Below are 21,500 nucleotides of genomic sequence, written 5' to 3' on the forward strand. Positions count from 1 at the left end.
ATGCAGACGTTCTAAGAAGAGAGTTCTAAGATTTGGAAAAGTTTGAGCCCTATTCTGATCAGGAATAATTTTAGGAGTCATTAAACAATACTAATGTAATGTTCAGCTTTCTGTTTATGCTGCTGAATTTCATGGAAAATTCCCAAATTCTCTTCTGTTGAAAACACTTTTCATTCTTGAAATTGTACAATGTAAAGAAAGTTTTGAATAATATTATAACATTGCATTATAGCAGTAATTATTGCTATAATACAAGTGTATGCATAACAGATTATATCATCAAAAGAATAATTCATTGACACGGACTGCAAGTTTACAATGTAAGTAGAAAATGAAACATGTCAAAGAAAAGCTACAAATTTTGACTGAAGCACATCAAGCTGAGATGCTGAAAACAGTTCATTCTTTAGAAAATTCAGTGAATCATATATTAGTCAGTATATATCAGCACTCTGAAAGTTTAAGTTAAAGTTGAAAATATAGCCATTAAATACTTACTTTAAGCACGACTACAGCTGCAATAAAGATGCATATGATATTAATTAGTGTTAAAAGAAGGCTAATAATTCCCAGGATGGCACATTCTTTATCCATTGTATCTGAATAATAAGGAGTATATGAAGGAGGTGAAAGAGAAGATATGCTCAAGGTTTCATTTACCTAAATAAATGAAAAGATGTAAGCTTTTAGGAAAGAGGAAAAACCTGAAACAAGATACTTCATTTCAACAAGGATACATATGTTTCAAACTGTAATAATTATATTAAAAAAATTAACTAGTAATGAGTTTGTAGTAATGAGAAATTGCAAATTTCTCATTTCAGTTTGCATGTGCAAGAGAGAGAGAGAGAAATACCAGATAGTAGCCCAAGACTCAGAGAAACACCACAAACCTTGCTCATAGGAAATTTGAAGTGGCTACCGCAAAGTTTAGTCTCCAAAGCAGCCAGTTTGTCCCCCACCTTTCTTCCTACATCCAGAGACAACAGAAAATCCACCTATTTCAAACAGCATAGTAAAGCAGGTTTACAGAACAGCTACTAGATACTATAGGAACTTTATGTGCAATTCAACAGGAGACTTCCCAACCACCTGATAATCTGGCAGAAGGATTGTATATCAAGGAATATATCAAGTTACAGAAACCTTGACTTGTTAGGATTACTTGTCAGCATTTGGTAGGAAGAATTTTGATTTGCAATATTATTTATGATGCCTTTCATGGCTGGTAATATTACAAATCTTCCATTTAAAATATGCGAGAGATTTTGAAAGAAATTTCATGAGTTATATCCCCATAGCACACATGTATACCCCCATTATACTTTGTACTAGAGAATCTGGTTCCTCTGTTTCTAGAAGACCATAAATGACTTTTTCAAGCCACTTCAGAAATCCAATAATCAGGGCAGGTAGTGGTCTCACACCAAATGCAAAACATCCATGCCACAGTTAACTGGATGAGAGAAGGCATTCGATCCACTTAGCCAACCAGGTTCAGCAAAGCATTATGCCAATAATTTATAATGAATAAATGATGGCAATACTAATCTAAAACACTACTTATAAGACACTGAATGTCTTTTGTTACTGAAGATAATCTTAAGTTAAATTAAGTTTGATTCCATACTAAATAATGCTTAAGAGTATTTCTTACCACTGCTTAAGCTGCATGGTTCAAAAATAGAAAAAAATGCTATTTCAGAAATAAAATTTAATAAAGCTGAAGTTACTGCTCAATGTTTCAATCCATAAAGAGATCATTCATCAGGAACAAAATGTATAAGTGGACAAATAGGTAATAACAATGGTATGAAACACAAAAATAAATTATTATATGGTACCTCCATGAAATCCCAGGTCTAATTGCATGACTACTCTACTCATCTATCCATAGGGGTAAAAATCCTGCTCAGCTAATTTGCCTTTAACAAGAACTAAACCCAGATCTTTTCCAATAGAAGGATATATCTTGTGCGTTTCCAACTGTATTACTGAGGCAGCGGGGTATGATACTATACTATACTAACGTTATTATTATTATTATTTATACAGGTACTCCAAGGAAATCAAAAGACTCATCGCAGGAGACCTATACTATCCATTAACACAATACCTATCATACAACTCCTTAAACTTATTCACTGCTGGGGTGCTCACAACCACCTCTGGCAATCCATTTCACTCATTCACTGTCTCCAAGTGAAGAACCTAGTCTGCATATCCCTACTAACCACACTCAGACAACTTCCAAGTGTGACCCCCTTGTTTTTCCCTACTCCCCATGTATTGAAAAATTTCTTTTGTGTCAATCTCATAGAATCCCTTTAGTAACTTATAAGTTTCTATCATATCCCCTCTCCTCTACCTGTCAGTTAAACTCTGCAACCCAGCAAATAGGGAACATTTCACAGACCTATCACCAGCTTGGCCACTCATCTCTGAATCCTCTCTACCACCTCCCAATCCCCAAGAAACACAAATGACCAAATCTGTGCACAGTAGTCAACACGTGGCTGAATCATAGCCTTATAAAAGAAGGATAATAATCTCCTTATCTTTACCTGTCAATGTGTTCTTCAACATCCAATTAAGCCTCTAAGCTTATTTTGCCAACTCTTGCAACATGTTCTCTAAATGGTTGGGTTCTAAAGCAGGAGGGGGGGGGTGGATCCTTAGCCCATCCATGGTTATAAAATGTATGACATGTTTAAGCCTTTCATTTATTATTATTAAGAGGGTTGTTTGAAAAGTTTAGTTAAAAAATAAGTTAAACACATTTTTTTGGAAAAAATCATCTTTATTTCTTAACATAGACTCCATCGAGGTCTACACATTTGGTCGCGAGTTTCCAATTTTTTCATCCCATCTAAAAAGTAGGATTTGTCAAATTGTGCAAAATAGTCATTGACAGCCTTGATGACATCTCCCATTCTAAGAAAATTTTTTCCCACCAAGCCAAATTTTTAAGTTTGGGAACAAAAAGAAGTCAAAGGCCAAGCCTGGAGAATACAGTGGATGTGGAACCAATTCGAACTTCAATTCGTGCAATTTTGCCACTGCAATGGCTGATGTGTGGGACAGTGCATTATCTTGAAAGAGCACTTTTTGGTGTGCCAATCTTGGTCATTTTTTATTCAGTTCTTCTTTTAAACCATCCAACAATGATGCATAATAGACTCCTGTTATTGTCTTACCCTTCTCCAAATAGTCTATCACAGTAATTCCTTGGGAATCCCAAAAAAACAGTGCCCATCACCTTCCCAGCTGACAAATGGTCTTTGCTTTTTTTGGTGCTCTTTCACCGGCCATCGTCCACTGTTTTGACTGCTGCTTGGACTCAGGTGTGTAGTGGTGGATCCAAGTTTCGTCTACAGTCACGAATCGATGCATGCAAAAAATCCTGCGAATTGCAAATAAACATCGCCAAATACTGCACTGAAATGTCTATTCACATGCATTTTTGATCGACAGTCAACAATCGAGGCACCCATCGTGCACACAGCTTTTTCGGCCAATTTTTCGTGCAGGATATTATACACACCCATTCAGTTGAGATGCCTACAATCTCAGCAATCTCACACACTTTTACTTGGTGGTCTTCCATAATGATAACATAGATTTTGTCAATCATTTCCTTCGTAGTGACCTCAGTTGGGCATCCGGTGCGCACTTCATCTTCGATGGACTTACTACCATGTTTAAACTCATTTATCCAAAAATAAATAGTCTTTAATGCTGGTGCAGGGTGCATTGATCTGCGCAGCCATACACTTCTTCAAATAAAAGTGTTTTATTTGAAGAAGTGGACTTTTTGGCCGGAGGCGGGGTCATGAAAAAGACGATATGTGCCGACATTGGTATGAATGAATGAATTGTGTCACCATCTATTGGAAATTTACCAAACTTTTCAAATAACCCTCAAATTATTATTATGTGACACCTCCAGGGAGTCCAAAGACTCATCGAAGGAAGGCACCTACTTTACAACTAGCTCCACCAATTACAATGAACCACAACTACACCAACATCATCTACTGTCCATCACCACTAGTGTTTGCACAGACCATTACAAACATCCATGCTCCCAGCAGGATTCGAACCCACAGCCTTTTGGCTGGAGAGTGGATACGTTAGCCACTCGGCCAACCAGGCCTTTCATAGGTGGGGATTCACATAAAAAATACAATAACAATTACTACAGCCTTCCCATATGCCAAACTAGTTGCAAAAGATTGCTTTGGTAACCTTTATTTGAATAAGATGAAAGCTTAATTAACACCTTTCATTAAATTTTAAATACTTTGTCATTTTCAAATAAATGTAAATTAATTAATTTAATAATATCAATATAATCCTATAAAATAAATATCAAATAATTTTATACATGCTGGAGCTTTGGTATAACTTTAAGACAAAAAGTTATTCACATTTATGCCAAAATTTTATTTATTGTGGTACTTGTGAAAGGACTCTTATATGGTTGATTGTCACTACAGCAAACACCATTATAACACCCCCCCCAAAAAAAAAAAAGTTCCCAACAAACCACCTAGGCTAATGTTATTCTAAAAGAAAATATCCCCCCCACACACACACCAAAAAAAAATAAAATAAAATAAACTCACAAAAATCTTACAAATTTCTTTCACATTCACTTCATCAACATTCATGGTATACGTATATACCAACCTAATCTCATGTGCACCATTATCTGCAGCCATCCAAACCTTATCTTCTGTTTTTGAGTGAAATCCAAATTTCTGCCCAACAGCAATGGCCCATCTTAATCCAGGTGTTATAACCCTGTACAATTATTCTCCTACAATGTGGGAGAAGGGAGTAACTTGTGCTTTTGTGAATTCTGAAGAGAATGCCTGGTCTTGAATCACCCCTTTCTAATCTTCCATAGCTTAGGATTTCCTTTCCTCATTAGGTATCATTTGTCTGCTGTCTCTACTACTCTTCCAATTCTGAAATTCATTCTGACCTCTGATTTCTTATTCTTGAGACTCAAATTTCCTGCAGTATAAATTTCCTGACAGTTATGTCATTTTTCTTGGTGACTTTAATGTCACCAACTGCAGTTGGCTGCCTTTTTCAAACTCCACTGTCCGGGCTGGTGAAAAGTGGAAGTATTTCATGTGGGCAAAGACCTAAAGCAAACTGTTCATTTAACAATTGGAATTCCTGATGTCTTCCCCACCTGCCCAGTGATGGATCTTTTATGGACCAGTTCTCCTTCCAGGTATACTGTTGAAGTGATCAATCACTTCTTTTGGTAATTCATATCACAATCTCAATCATGTTTCATCTCCACTGGAATGCCCTCAACTCAGTCATTTGCAACCTCGTGTATTTTGCTCTACTGCAACACCACCGAGTAGGAAGATCTGAGGTTTTAACTCCTCCTTTCCATGGTCAGCCCACTGTTTCCATCCTCCAGATACTTGTGATTTTGTTACAGAAGTTATCCATGTTGGAATGAATGTCTTATTTCCCACTCTATTCAAATTTCCTATCCTATATCCAAAGGCATGGTTTTCCAAAAAAGTATGCATGGACAGTTAAAAAAATTTAAAAACAAAAAATCCAACTTCATTCACAACCAACAAAACAGTCATTAATAGGACTATGTCTGACTTTGAATTTAGAAAACTTGCCACATGTGCCGATGATAGCTATGCCTTCTAATTCCACACAAAAGCTGTTGGGTCAATTTTTGTCCATCTGTGCTTCCATCTCCTTATCACCTAAAGATAAAACTGATCTTTCGGCATCATTCTTATCATACAACTCTTGCATAGATGACCAAGGCGAATCACTTTCTCCTATACCTGAAATGTTCCATCGCATGCCTCCTGTGACCTTCTTCCAGAAAGATATCAGAAGAATCTTGAGAAAAAAAAAATGATACTAAAAAGACTTCTAGTACTGATGCAATCCCATCAATTGTGCTCATGAAATATGCCCTAACACATGTTCATTATCATCTATACACTATATTATATTATACTAAGCTGACTTCCATTTCTATAGCATGGAACCAATATATATGTTAAAGATACCAAGCTATTTTAAACCTGGTTTTACTCCATTTCCCAAGTAAGCAAACAGACAAGTAAGTCAAGTTTGCACCTGCAAGTATTGCAAGTCTAGGTGACCCCCACACATAGTGCAAGTCAAGGCAACTCGTGGTAAAGGTGGATAAGTTCTGATCACTATTCTTAATATTTACCCTTAATGCAAAGTACATCTCTTGGAGAAGATGTATGATGCTATGTATTAAGAATAGTGATCAGAGCTTATCCACCTTTACCACGAGTTGCACTACGTGGGGGCGGGGTCACCTAGACTTGCAATATTTGCAGGCGCAAACTTGACTTAGTTGTCTGTTTGCTTACTTGGGAAATGGAGTAAAACCAGGTTTAAAATAACTTGGTATCTTTAACATTTATTACACCCAAGGTAAAATACTTGCTACATCTATCTCTCATTCTGAGATTTTTATTTAATAAGGTAATAAGTAATTTAATAACACCTTATGGTAACTTGTTCTGGTAAAATACTTATAAGCTCTGTATTACTAAAATCTTGGTATTTCTAGCCTGGCTCCCACTGATGAGACCTCAATAAAGGTTGAAACCAGTGCAGGTGAGACCTGGGTTCTGAAAGACTCTGCTTGGGAACAGGTTTTTGCCTGTCTCTGAGTGGGGCCACTGCTGAGATTATGGCTCTGCTTGGTGGTGGGGTGAGCCTGCCACTGGGTAGAGCCAATGCTAAGAAGTTCTTCTCGGTGACGGGGTGAGCCTGTCATTGAGTGGAACAACGCGGAGTTGAGTGATCTCTCGAGATCGTCTTATTTTTAGAGCCCGTTTCACTTATTCATAAGGTCAAAACCAGCAATAGAGAGGTCACATTTACCTATATAGGTTGCCGACTGGTGTACCACCTGATTATTAAAGTACTCTGGATTTAGAGAAAGATGTTGGAAGTTTATTTTGCACTTGGTTAGACTATAATAAATTTAGTTTAATCCTTTATCCAAGTGTGAGCAAACAAATTTTGCCTTAGTGTCACCACCTCTGGGCCTGCCTCCCAGTGATGAGACCTCAATAAAGGTCGAAACCGGTCTGGGTAGTGGCCCTTCCTTCAATGAATAGCATTATACATGTCTGCAAGGACACGTGCTTTGCATGGTGGGAGATACTGAGACAAGGAGTGATGAGAGCTTGGTCCACCTTTGCTCCGAGTTGCACCACCTTGCTACAGTCCTGAAGATATATTTTCAGGCACAAACTTTGTTTGCTCACACTTGGATAAAGGATTAAACTAAATTTATTAAAGTGAAAACCTAGATACTTGATTTAAGTCCATGATTCAAAAATATAGTTTTACCTTTTTTCTCACAATAAAGACCTTAATTCCTCTCTTCTTATATGTGATTATGCCAGGAAAAACTTCATCACTTCATCAGCTTCCAGAAAACATGGCGACTTCTTTCACGCAAAACATTACTTTTCATCCATATGGTTACTCTGTACAGGTCTGAAATCTGCCCAACCTTGGAAGGTGCAGATTGAGATCACATTTGGAGGGGTGCACTTAGGACCTCTGTGGGAATTTTGATGTTCAGCAGAGAGCAGTTCAGTTGAATGAAGACACCTCTCTCACAGATGGCCAGTTTCTGCATTGTCTCTTCTGTAGATATTTCCATTTATTTGGCAGAACTAGTACCATATATGCTCCCAATTTCTGCAATTACTACAGTAACATCCTTTAACAGATGAACTACTAACCAAACTAGCTATTCCCAACCAGGAGAAAAATGAAAGACTGGGAATAGATAGCCCGTGGGCAGGTCAATGGCATGTTCCTAATAGCCCACACCATAAGGTTATGCAGCTACCCCGAACACCACACTTTGCATTCTAGAAAGCCAATGGCACACCGCTCATAAAAATGGATGGGATCACCTCTGGCCAGAAAGGGGCATGTTTCCCTTCCTTTTGGTCCAATGAGAGAAGAAACTAACTGAGGTGCAGATTGGGCTCATATTTCGGGTGGTGCACCTAGGGTCTCTGTTGAAATTTTGATGTTTGTTCGTGATCTAACAAGTAAATGATTTTGTGATACTCATATTACTAATGTATTTTATAGTAAAAGAATCCACCACATTTTTATTTTAAATAATATGATATAAAATGCTTACCACATTATTTTCTTCAAACTTTGCAGCATGATATTTTATGGCACTAATACCCCACAGCAAACCCTTCAGAAAACAGAATTACAAATTATTACTAGTAGGTTGGTTAAAAAAATTTTTTTTTATGATCAGATCATAATTACAAAAACAATTATCAGTAGTGAAAAGAAATTTCCAATGCCTCTAGCAAATCTCTTATGGAGGCAACTTCTTTTACTAGAAATGTTATAGATTGTTATGAAAATTATCCAGGTACATATTTCAAGATTTAAATATATATATATGGGCAACTCTCTATGATATTTTGCTAAATTTGTTTAGCTTCAAAATTCAAAGTTCTTCATCATAAACTACCAATGATAATCTCCAACAGACTTTATATTTTTGTTTCTTATTCCTAACTATTTGTCAATGAAGTTTTCATTTTTATCATATTGTTCGTAACTTATTCATTTTTTAAATTATTCTTAATTTTAAAATTAAAAGTAATAATTTTATAATTTCCTGCATCATTTTATAAATTTCTGTAAATATGAATATACCAACACCGGTACATAAAATTTGGAGTTTTCAGAAAAAAATAGTAAAAATAATAATCCCAATAATAGATCATAGTACATAACACAGCAATTTCTTATTACTTGATGCACTCTGAAATCATATAGGCCAGTTTAATTGAAGGAACCACGATTAATGTTTAAAAAATGCTGGCCTGGTTGGCAAATGGTTAACATACCGCACTCCATCCAAAAGGCTGCGGGTTCGAATCCCACCATGGGCATAGATGTTTGTGATATTCTGTGAAAATACTAGTGGTGGTGGGCAGCGATAGATGGCATTGGTGTGGATGATGAAAGTAGCTGTAGTGAGTGGATTCAGTGGTGGAGACGGTGAGTTGTAGAGTAGGTGCCCTCCCTCGGCGAGTCAGTGGACTCCCTGGAGGTGTTTTGTAATAATAATAATAATAATAATAATAATAGCAAGTATGTTTCATTTCCATAGCTTTTTTTAAGCTAATCATTAACAGGTGAAGTTACAGCCACATAATATCTTTTCTGGAATTTACTGCTTCCATTCCCTTTCTTCTAATATTTTTCTTGCATTAATGTATTTAAGTTGCTTTTAGCACTGAGATGGGAGACTATACATACAGAAGAGGATGGTAGCCCTCTTCTGTATATATAGTCTTGATCAGGCTGCATCTGGATACTGTGCTCAGATCTAATCATTGAGATTATTATTATCATTATTAAGGTCTCCATGGAGTCAAAAGACTCATCGCAGGAGGTCCTTCCTAAGAACACAAAGTCTATCATATCACTCCTTAAACTCATTGACCGTTCTCGCTCTCACCACTCTATCAGGCAATGCATTCCGTGGCTCAACCACCCTCCATGTAAAGAAATCACTCCTCACCCTCTTGCTCACAGTTTCCTTTCGTAACTTGCAGGGATGGCCCCTTGTCATCACTCCTTCCCGCTGTTCAACAAAGCGAAAGAAATCCCCAGTGTCAACCCTGTAACCACCTCTCAACAGTTTAAAAGTCTTAATCATATCACCTCTCCTTCTTCTATCCACCAAACTCTTCAGTCCACATTCCCTCAGCCAATCCTCATAACTAACATTGTACAGTCCCGAAGCGATCTTTGTTATCTGCCTTTGTACCCTTTCCACAGTTAATTTATCCCCTTCAAATCCTGGGGACCAAATCTGAGAACAAAAGTCTAAGTGTGGTCTGATCAGAATCTTATACCACGGAACGATAACTCTTTTATCTCTGCAGGTCAGTGTCGTTCTCATAATTGCAGCAATCCTGTGTTACCTTCACCACCTTTGCAATATGTCCCCTAAATTTCAGGTTTCTATCAATCATCAACCCCAGATCTCTTGTCTCCCCTACTTCCTCCAGTATAGCTCCTCCAATAGAGTATGCAGCGTACCATCGATGTGTCCCAAACCCCAAGACCTTACATTTTGCTGCATTAAACCAATACCCATTCATTTATCCATCTGTCTAGCTTATTCAAATCCTCTTGCAGGGCTACCACATCTGCATTATTACTAATAATCCTTCCCAGCTTTGCATCATCTGCAAACAACTGAATATCCCCCTGCAATCCACTGACAATGCCATTGATATAAAAGTTAAACAATATAGGTCCCAGTACTGAGCCCTATGGGACCCCACTTGTAACCCTCTGCCTCCTTGAAACTGCCCAACCATACACAACTCTCTGATACCTATCGGGCAGCCAATCCTGATTCCAGTTGACCAATCTGACATCCAGACCCATGTGGTGCAACTTAAATATCATGTGGTACCCTGTCAAATGCCTTCACTAAGTCCAAGAAAATGGCAGTATATACCTTTCCCCCATTTACTGCTCTTGTAACTTTATTATAAAAGGCTAGCATATTACTAAAACAAGAGAGCCCTTCATAAATCCATGTTGACTGTCACAGATAACATTACCCTCATCTGCCCAATGCTGTATATGGTCCCTCCCTAATTTCTCCAAGATCTTAACTACTGATGACACACAAACTGGCCTATAATTAGACACTTCCAGTCTGCTACCGCCCTTATGAAATGGCACTATCTTACCTTCCTTCCATTCCCTGGGCACCTTTTCTGTAGCCAGACTTTCATTGAAAAGCCAGGTCAAAGGTGCTGTCAGTTCTTTAGCACATTCTCTCAAAACTCGTGGTGAAATACCATCCAGTTCCACAGCTTTACTGACATCCAGAGTACTCAGTATTTGGAACACACTCTCCTGCACCTCTAAACCTCGAACCTGCCCTATCCCTCTAGTATTAAAATTTACTCCTCCAGGATGAAATACTCCAATAAAGTGTTCATTAAACAAATCCACTATGTCCTCTGCATCAGTAACTCTATTCCCATTTTTATCCCACAATGTCATTCATTCACAGTCATTTCTTCTCCTACTGGCCACATAGCTAAAAAATTCCCTAGGATTTTTTTTGGATCTTAGGGCCAATCTCTTCTCATATTCCAGTTTCGCCTTCCTTACAATACTAGTCACTCTCCTGGCCTGTGTCTTATATTCTTCATGCATCTCCTCTTCACCTGTCTCCTTATATCTTTTTCATAGCCTCTTTTTTGCATGCAGTTCCTGTTTAATATTGTTTATCATCCACTTTACTCCAAATTGTGTCCTCTTCTTCACTAGTGGATAGAGCTTACTATTGCTGCTAACAAATATTCCTTCACAATTTCCCAAGCACTAATGATATCCCATCCTTCCAATTCCTCCCTCCATGAAACTTCCCCAAGTCGATGTCTAAGACATTATTATATGACATTATATTATATGACAAGCCTATATTCTGAAAGAAAATTAATTGAGATGTGTAGGAATGAAGTAACTGTAAAGAAGGGGCATATAGAACACTAGTTAGAGAACAGAAAGCACATAATCTATAGATTTTGGTGGAAAGGAGTGTAAGAGATAACATAACTAAGACATTTAAGCTGATGAGAGGTATTTACCTGAGTGACACTGGGGAGATTTTTCATACAGTATGATGAAGGGAAAAAACAAGAACAAAAGGACATCCCAAGAAGTTGCAAAAAGATGTGGTGTGCATAAGAAGCAAGTTTTTTTGTTTTTTTTTGAATAGAGATGATTGATAGGAGCATTGAATCCATTACATGAGGTGGGGAAAGTGCAGACAGTGAGTGAGTTTAAAGAGTAATATGATAGACTGTGTTGTCTAAGGTGGACCTCCCACAGCAAGTCTTATAACTCTGTGGATGTTTGGAATAATAAATGTTAAATCTAAACCTTAAGTGATTCAAAAAACTCACAGCTGTTTGTGACTTATAATAGAGATGAATTTTATCACCCCGTGTGAGGATCCCCCCCCACCCCACACACACTCGCACTTATTGGATGCTTAAAATAATCTGAAAAAGTTCCATGTTTTGTCTTTAGAGCAAGATTTCCAGACTATGTCAAAATTTATTCAAAACACAAAAAAAATAAAGAAAATAACAAAGAAAATTCCTTATCCTGCCCATACCACTGATTATCATCAATGGAAGAAACATAAAATAAAATCATGGTGATTACAATTAATCAAATAATTCCATTTTATATTTAATTATAAGTGAAATACAGTGCATGAAAATAATTCCTTTCTGAAAATGACAAGCCTATATTCTGAAAGAATATTAATTGAAGGTCATCAAGAACAGATGTGCAGTTTAAGAAAACACTTCAATTTTACTTGACTATATTATTTAAAACAAAGATCTACTCCCACTGTATAGAAATGTTTTTTTTTTTTTTTTGCTAAAAAACAGATTAGAGGTTTGCCACTAATGAAGAAATCTCATCTTCAAATATTTATAACATGCAACTACTTCATCTATTTGCCTATAACATTATCAGTACTTTTCCTTCTTAGATCACAATAATGACCTCCAAATCAATTTTTCTGGAATTTACTGCTTGCATTCCCTTTCTTCTAATATTTTTCTTGCATTAATGTATTTAAGTTGTTGAATGCTTTTTTTAGCATTCTGTGATTACTACTACACAAAATTAAACTTTGGTTTTAAAACAAGGCTAGCATTAAGTTCAGAATGAGTATATGCTATGAAATATGTAACAGCATAAAACTACTGTAGAATTTCTGCATGGTCATCTAAGGGTAATTTCACTAAGACAAGTAATTTACTTATTATGATCTTATAATTTTAATTTACATAAACTCTTCATCCATATACATGATAATTTCAACAATAATGGAAAGTATCTATGAACTGACTGGTAAACAAATGAAATATACTTAATTTATACCAACAATATTTAAATTCACAAGTAAGATTTATAATATATGTGCAATACTATATAAAAAAACAACTGAATATATGTAAACATTAATACAAGATTTTTATAGTGTGATCTTGGTCTTAATTTTAAGAAACACACAGTAATTCAGCATCACAATTACAAAGACTTGTCTAAATTAAATCACACAATTACTTATTCATGTTGAAAGTTTATTTTTTGCTTGGTCAGACTATAATAAATTTAGTTTAATCCTTTATCCAAGTGTGTGCAAACAAAGTTTGTGCCTGAAAGTATCTTCAGGACCGGGGTAAAGTGGTACAACACCGGGCAACTCCTTGCAAAGGTGGAGCAAGATACCAACACTCCTATCTCAGTATCTCCCATAATGCAACACACATCTCCATGTGGATATGTATAATGTTATGCATTAAGGGAAGGGCCACTACCCACACTAGAAGGGCCACTACCCTTTATTGAGGTCTCTTCAGTGGGAGCCAGGCCCAAGTGGAGATACCAGGCAGAAGCATTAGCAAGGCCATCTCCTCCTATTACTCTAAATCCAGAATAATTTAATAAAAAGATGGCACACCGTTTGGCAGCTCCTATAGGAGGAGATGAATCCTTTCTTTTTTTTTTTTTTTTTACCAGAGGTCAGGCCAACAATTGTTGTAGCGGTTCGTCAGTGTCTTTAACAAACCAGTTTGATTGCAGTATAGCTTGTTGCCTGTGTATAGTTGTATGCTCCAGAAGATGACCTTGACATAAAGGACGAAACGTCGAATGTAGATTTTAGTTATATTAAACTAAGGTTTTTATTCAAACACGGTAGTTGTCTCCCTAATTTTCAAAAATGCATAGGTGGAGATGACCTTGCTAATGCTTCTGCCTGGTATCTCCACTTGGGCCTGGCTCCCACTGAAGAGACCTCAATAAAGGTCAAAACTAGTCTGGGTAGTGGCCCTTCCCTTAATGCATAACATTATACATATCCACAAGGAGATGTGTTTTGCATTATGGGAGATACTGAGATAGGAGTGTTGGTAGCTTGCTCCACCTTTGCAAGGAGTTGCCCAGTATTGTACTACTTTACCCCAGTCCTGAAGATACTTTCAGGCACAAACTTTGTTTGCACACACTTGGATAAAGGATTAAACTAAATTTATCATACACAATTACTTACTTATCTGTGACTAATTGCTGTTTTTCTTGTATATGATAACATGATCAAAAATGGACAATATATTAAAAGAAAATATAGTACAAGAAATGTGTATTTTTCTTTTACCTCTGCTGTATGTGCAATGAGTAATCACAAAAACAGAAGATAAAAAAAAACTACAAATAATCAAATCATATTGACTAACTTACAGCATTTACAGCAGGAGGCAAGAGAGATGCTGAAATTGCAACACCAACCAGAGATCCAATGTTACCACCTAGTACAGATAAAGCAACTCCTCCACCAGAAGGAAGAGCTATCAGAATTCCAGTCCAAAGACTATGTAACTGTCCTCTGCAATACAAAAATTTTATAATGTACAAACTTGAAGATAATATACATTTAGAAATATATTTTAACTTCATATGCAGATATCTTTCTTCTTATAATAATAACTGATCATAATTATCAACAGACCTTCATGGAGTCAAGAGATTCATTATGGAAGGTCCTACTCTCACATGCACAGCTCATCATACCTTGACTTAAATGTATACACTGTCCTTGAACTCACCACACTCTCAGGCAATGCATTCCAATCACCTACCATTCTCCATGCAAAAAACCTGCTCCTCATCCCCTTGCTCACACCAACCTTATACAGCTTCCAGGGATGGCCTTCATTCTCCCTCTATCTCTAGATATTCTATGAAAAATCTCATCCACACTAATCTGGTAATTACCAACTTACATGTCTTGATCATGTCTCCTCTCTTCCTTCTTATCCACTAGGCTCTGAAATTTGCATTCTCTCAATCTGTTCTCATGTTCCACATTCCAAAGACCAGAAACTAACTTAGTCAATCATCTCTGAATCTTCTTCAGCATCTCATTGTCCTTCTGAAAATCAGGCAACCAAATCTGTGCACAGTAACCCATATACAGCCTGATCAAAGTCTTGTACATGGAATCAAATCAGCCTTACTTCTACACATCAGTGTTCTCCACATCATTCTCATAATCTGATATGTTGTCCTCAAAATTTTAGCAAAACATCCACGAAATCTGAAGTCCCTATCCATTATAACCACCAAATCTTTTATCTCCTCCACCAATCCTATACTCTGCATCCCATCTTTGCTTTCCAAATTTTAAAACCTTACACTTTGCAACATTAAACTGACATCCTATACTCACCCATTCAGACAGTCTATTTAGGTCCTCTTGCAAAACTACATCTGCTCTAATTCTCATAACTCTCCCTAACTTTGTTTCATCTGCAAAGAACTGTATATCACCATTTAAGCCCTCTCCCATGTTATTTACATACAAATTAAATGACAATGTCTCCAAAACAGTCCCCTAGGGTATGCCACTAGTGACTTCCCCTTCTGGGATATCACTCTTTCATACACAACCTGTTGATACCTATCAGACAGTCAATCACCAATCCAATGCACGGATCTACCATCCAATCCCATCTGTTCCAATTTCACTATTAGTATATCATGTGGCAAGTTATCGAAAGCATTTGCAAAATCTAAATATATTACTGTATATGTATCACCCTTGTCCAATGTACTCATCACCTTGTTATAATAAGTAAGCAGATTGCTAAAACATGATCTTCCTTTAGCAAACCCATGAGGTTCACGAAAGAGAATTCTACTGCTGTCCACTCGGTTCTGAATTCTTGTCCTCACTAGCTTCTCCAACACCTTGACCACAACCCTCAGACAAGCTGAATGGCCTATAATTCGAAGTCTTATTCTTATCACTCTCCCCCGCTTTATGAAAGAACAATTTTGTCATCTTTCCACTCCTTGGGAGCTGGGCTAATCTAAGACTCATGTTAAAAATGTACGTTAAAGTTCTTAACTCCCTGGAACATTCTCTCAAGACATGTGGTGATATACCATCAAGTCCCATGGCCTTGTTGACATCAAGTTTCCTCATATACCTCCTGCTTACTCACCACCTCACCATCAGTGATTCCTCCCCCATTCCCACTGCTCTCAAATTCTGCATTATGTTACAATCACAAGGATGGAATACTTCAAAGAACTGCTCATTAAAACACCTCTACTATATCCTTCTCAGTGTATCATTCTCCTATTATCACTTACCCCATCATCATCCTCCCATAATCATTCCAATTATAGAACTATCATTAATTTTCTGCTCCCTTCCATATAAATTCCCCAGTTAAAATTAAACAATAAACTGATTTTTTTCATCATTTTACTACTGATTCATATTATTGCTATGAAAAAATTTTGTTTTGCATAATAAGATACAATAAGGCATTTTTCACATAGATCTATCACACACTTTGATCATGTTGACATTCAAGTCATATGATACTGTATCACATTAATTTTAAGTCAACAATAATAGGACATTAAATGTAATCATTCACACGAACACACACACACAGGCCACCAGGAAGAAGTTCACTGGCAGGTTTGTTCGAGGTGCTCTGCTTATAAGTCTTTGACTCCATGGGGTCTTGGATACTAATAATAATTAGTTGTTTTTTTTGCTAATTAATTGTGAATTTTATGTGTAAAAGTTGCTGGAGAAGTTGTATGCTTGCTGTGTGTGTGTGTGTGTGTGTGAGTGAGTGAAAGCGTGCGTGCATGTACTTGTTTGTTCAAATTTACATATAAAATTTAAATTTAGACTGAACAGCATAGAAAGCAATATGGCAGCCAATTTATCTATGAATGAATTGAATTTTGATTTTAGTCGTTTCATTAAATGTAAGGTGTGCTATATGTATTCATTAGATTATGTCAATAAGATATGGATTTTTAAAGCAGATGGAAGAAGAGTGTGTGTGTGTGTGCGCGCGCACGTGCGTGCATATGCAAAGTGAGATTTGAATGCAGAGATAATGGGCAGTGATGTATCAGTGACTGAAGGTGATAATAGTGAGAATATAATGAGAAGAATGGGTGCTTATCTGAGAGGAAGAGAGGTATAGTGAAAGAGAAGAAAATGCATAAGATAGTTATGAAAAACCAAGTGAGTGATGTGGTTGGTTAAAAAAGCAATGGATGTGGTATGAATGGCATAAGCAACATGAGCATTGAGAAAATTGAGAATAGCAAAATGTGGTGCAAATGTTGTGAATGACACGGCAGAGTATAGTAAGATGGACAAATATGCGAAAGGCAGTAGAACAGTATAAGAACATGCTTCCTTTAGTCTGATGGTTTCATGTCTTTTTTTGGGAGGGGTAAGGGGAAGAGAACATATTCAAATCCATTAGCAATCCTAGTGACATGAAGTTATAAGAAGAGAATTCTGTCTCAAAAATCTTAATCTTATCTACACTCCATTTTAGTCTCATTTGGTAAGGATATAAGATGTACAGTTGAGTTTGGAATGCATTTAAGTGTAAAAGTCAATTATCTTATTAAATAGTGTAAAAATTAATCACATCTACTTCTACAAGATGAAAAGTGTTTGCCATGAACTAGAATGAATGTGGGTATGAATTATTATTCTACTATATAATGTAACCTTTAATATATGCTAGGGCATCTTAACAGAAGGAAGTACCTATGTGAAGTAATAATGACAAATGAAAATTTATTTTTTATGTGAGGAATTTATTTTAATAAACAAAATTCCCCATGGATGGATCTGAAATGCAGATATATTCCTGCACTAATAAAGAAAATCTTCAAACATTGCCTTAATATCATTTCACATGAGGATTAACATTAGTTCCCTAATTTCTCTTGCAATCATCAATATGTGCATCAAAAAAAAAAATCTACAATGTCAAGATGTTGGAAAAAAGCAACTGAGAATTTCTTGTAGTAGCTCCTTCTCCATATGTTTCATTCCAATTATTACAGTTAAATGCCATTATTTTCAGAACACATATAGAAGTTGGGTTTCATCTTCTATATGTGTTTTTTCTCCTTTTCAGAAGAAACTACAATCTTGCAATTACCAACATGAAAATTCCCTATAGTAGTTCCTTTTTCATTTGTTTCATTCAAAATATAATTTCTTGTTTCATTTCAAAATATCATTTTGTATTTTGCATTTCTGTGATTTCTTCTCCCTTTGAGAAGAAACCACAGAAATACCAAATGCGGGTGGCAAAGCTTACAGTGGGCAAATTAACCCATGTTTATAAAGGTCAAATATAAAGAATGTGAAAGAATTTATCATCACAGGGAACACAAGTTTGCATTATTCCACCATTTATCCTTTAACCTATATTTAGTCTACTTTCAAATAAACTACAGCTTTTTTTCTTCCCAATTTCTACTTCAAAGAATTTGTAGATGAAATAAGTGTCCAGGTGGCCTTAACAAAAAAACAGATAGAATGGTTACAGCAATATTTAGCCTGATAATTAGAGATTTAAATCACAGCCAACAAACTAAGGTGAAGCAAGCTTATCTGAAACATCACAAATCTACCTTCCAAGATCTTCCTTGTTAATATGTATGCTCAGTCTTTCATAAGTACTATATGTAAGTATTTATTTACACTATTTTTTCTGTTATTTATACAAATGAAAGCATTTTTTACAATATCTCCCAACAATTCATTTTTATTACTTCTAAGTGATGAAGTCATAAATTGTGACAATCTATTTATGCTAATGATAACAGAGAATATAATGCTGATAACTGACAACAATTAAGTTATTTTTAAAAAATATTCAAAATAAGAAGAGAGAGAGAGAGAGAGGGAAAAAAAAAAAAAGGGAGAATTATATGTTAGCAATTTTATACCTTGAAGTCATCTCAGGAGTAGGCCATTGTGCACCCCAACTAAAGTTGGCACAAATAAGTCCCAAAAGAAATCCTATCATAAATTAAAACATTATATACAATTTTAAAAGAAAATTAAAAAAAAAAAAACATCAATATTTAAAAGCAGTCTGCTTGCTAATTACAGTGAAATGACAGCAGCAGCATCTCATTGGTTAAATTATTTCTAATATACATATTTTTACTCAAATCTGTATTTTCTAACATTCTACAAAAAAGCCAAAGTTGATCAACCATGATGTAATGATTATCATTAAGAGAAAATTGCATTTAGCAAGAAATGCAAATACCAACCTACACCTTCCCCTTTCTTCCAAATCGTAGATACTGAATAACATTATAGAGAATTTGACCACAAATAAAAACAGAAATTCTACTCCTTAATTTTAACATTAGTGCTGAACATAAATATATAAAATCATTGCAAGACATCGTTATCAATAATTTCTACCACTAGAAAAGATTTTATCGCCAGAAACTATCCTTCAAGAGAACTTTCGACTCTTGCAAACAGTTCATGAAATTATTACTTTAATTACCTTTCTCCAGTATATGCTGTCTTCATAACTAATTAATAACAGCTGATGCATTGAACCAGTTGGTATTAATTAGCATTAGCCCTATGTTGGAGAATCATAGGTGCAAGTTTCACTACTTGGGAAGATTTTTCTGAAATATTTACAACTTAATTGCACAAATCATCTCAAGACATGGTAGAGAAATGAGATTTATTTTCAAAATTATTCTGTCTCACAAAATACCCAAGTACAGGTATCCCTCGCGTTGGTTAATTAATCCCTCGATGTTACCGCGTATATCAAAATCGCGTTAATCAAATCCAATAATCAATGGTAAAAAGTATAATTCGTCCCTGATCGATTACTGTACTAATAGTTCGTTTTATTTGGTACTCTTTTAGGAAAGATAAAAAATTAATGCAAAGTAAATGTTTAATAAATACTTGTATTTACATTATTTACTGCAATTTTTTTTATCAAAAGAAGTTATCATATAAAGAAATAGAATTAGACCAGTCATTAAATGAAAGAAATTTTAAAATAGCAGTAATCACTGAAACAAAAAAGAAATTAAAAGGAACTATGAGAACTGAAAATTTTAATGTGATATACAGTGGAGTCGACAGAGACCAAAGAGCACAAGCAGGAGTCATGATTTGGATTCATAACTCCCTTTCAAAACAGTTAAAACATTATAAATTATGGAATGAAAGAATAATAGAAGCTAGAATAAAAATAGATAGAGGCTATTTAACAATAATTGGTTTATATGCCCCAGAAGAAGGAAGAGAACAGGATAATATTGATTTTTATAATCAGCTACAAAACATATATAATAAAATAAATAAAAATGATTACATAATTTTAGCAGGAGACTTAAATGCAAGAATTGGAAACACGAAAATTAATAATAATATAGGAATACATGGAGAACACACTCTAAACAGAAATGGTAAAAAATTGATTGACTTTGTAGTTTATAATAACCGAAAAATAATGAATTCCTTCTATAAACATAAAGACATACATAAATATACTTGGGCAGCAAGAGGATGGAAATCAATATTAGATTACTTCATATTAAATGAAAAGACATCAAAATTTTCACTAGATGTTAGAGTTCACAGAGGATATGAAATAAGCAGCGACCACTTCCTTGTTAAAATAAAATTAAGATTACCACCTAAATGGCTACAAGTAACAAGAACAGAAAGAAAAATTGAAACATTTGTTTATAAAACTAGACTATTGAATGACACAAATGTACAATGGCTATATGAACAAAGAATTAACCAGTATATAGATAAAATAAAACAAAATGAAGAAATAGAAACAGAATGGCTTAATATAAAAACAATACTAAATGCAGCAGCAAATGAAAGCTTAGGAAAGACCAAAAAATTCAATAAAAGAAAAAACTGAAGATCTGGGATGATACAATCAAAGAAATAATCAAAAAGAAAAAAGAAGCCTATCACAAATGGTTAAGCAGTAAAAAATTAGAAGATGAAATAGAATATAAAAGAATAAGAGCCATAGCTAAAAGAGAAGTCAGAAAAAGACAGAGACTCATGGAATAAATTTGTTTCTAATTTAGAACATGATTTATATAAAATAAGACCCAATGTATATAAGATTTTGAAACACCTAAATGCAGATACCAAAGAAAACATAAAATTAAACACTGAATTGAAATTAGAAGAATTTCTAAATTACTACACAGAACTGTGGACAGACAAATATTTTAAAAAAGACAACTGGCAAACAATTAACGAAAATGAAAAGGAAATAACTAAAGAAGAATTAGAAATCAGCCTGAAAGAAACAAGAAACGGAAAATCACCTGGAGAAGATAAGATAGGTTCAGAACTATATAAATATGCAGGAACAAGATTCAAAGGAAGACTCTTCTTATTTTTAAATAAAATTTACTCAACTGGTATCCCCCCAATAGAATGGAAAAAAGCAATTGTGATTCCTGTCTTTAAG

The 21,500-nt window shown here is 35.3% G+C and overlaps 1 protein-coding gene across 1 annotated transcript in view; it reads right to left on the minus strand.

Annotated features, from left to right (window-relative positions):
- LOC150107390 (uncharacterized) overlaps nt 1–21,500 on the minus strand; it is a 339,311-nt gene that overhangs the window by 136,928 nt on the left and 180,883 nt on the right. Inside the window, exons 10-13 of the mRNA XM_090391829.1 lie at nt 18,955–19,027; nt 14,401–14,545; nt 8,213–8,275; nt 499–660 (exon numbers count right to left, since the gene is read on the minus strand). Coding sequence (XP_090247955.1) covers nt 499–660; nt 8,213–8,275; nt 14,401–14,545; nt 18,955–19,027 — 443 coding nt within the window. The remainder of the gene's footprint in view (nt 1–498; nt 661–8,212; nt 8,276–14,400; nt 14,546–18,954; nt 19,028–21,500) is intronic.

This window comes from Typopeltis vanoorti, chromosome 4, assembly GCF_054136105.1.
Source record: "Typopeltis vanoorti isolate ZY-2024b chromosome 4, IOZ_Tvanoo_1.0, whole genome shotgun sequence".
Taxonomy (NCBI): domain Eukaryota; kingdom Metazoa; phylum Arthropoda; class Arachnida; order Uropygi; family Thelyphonidae; genus Typopeltis; species Typopeltis vanoorti.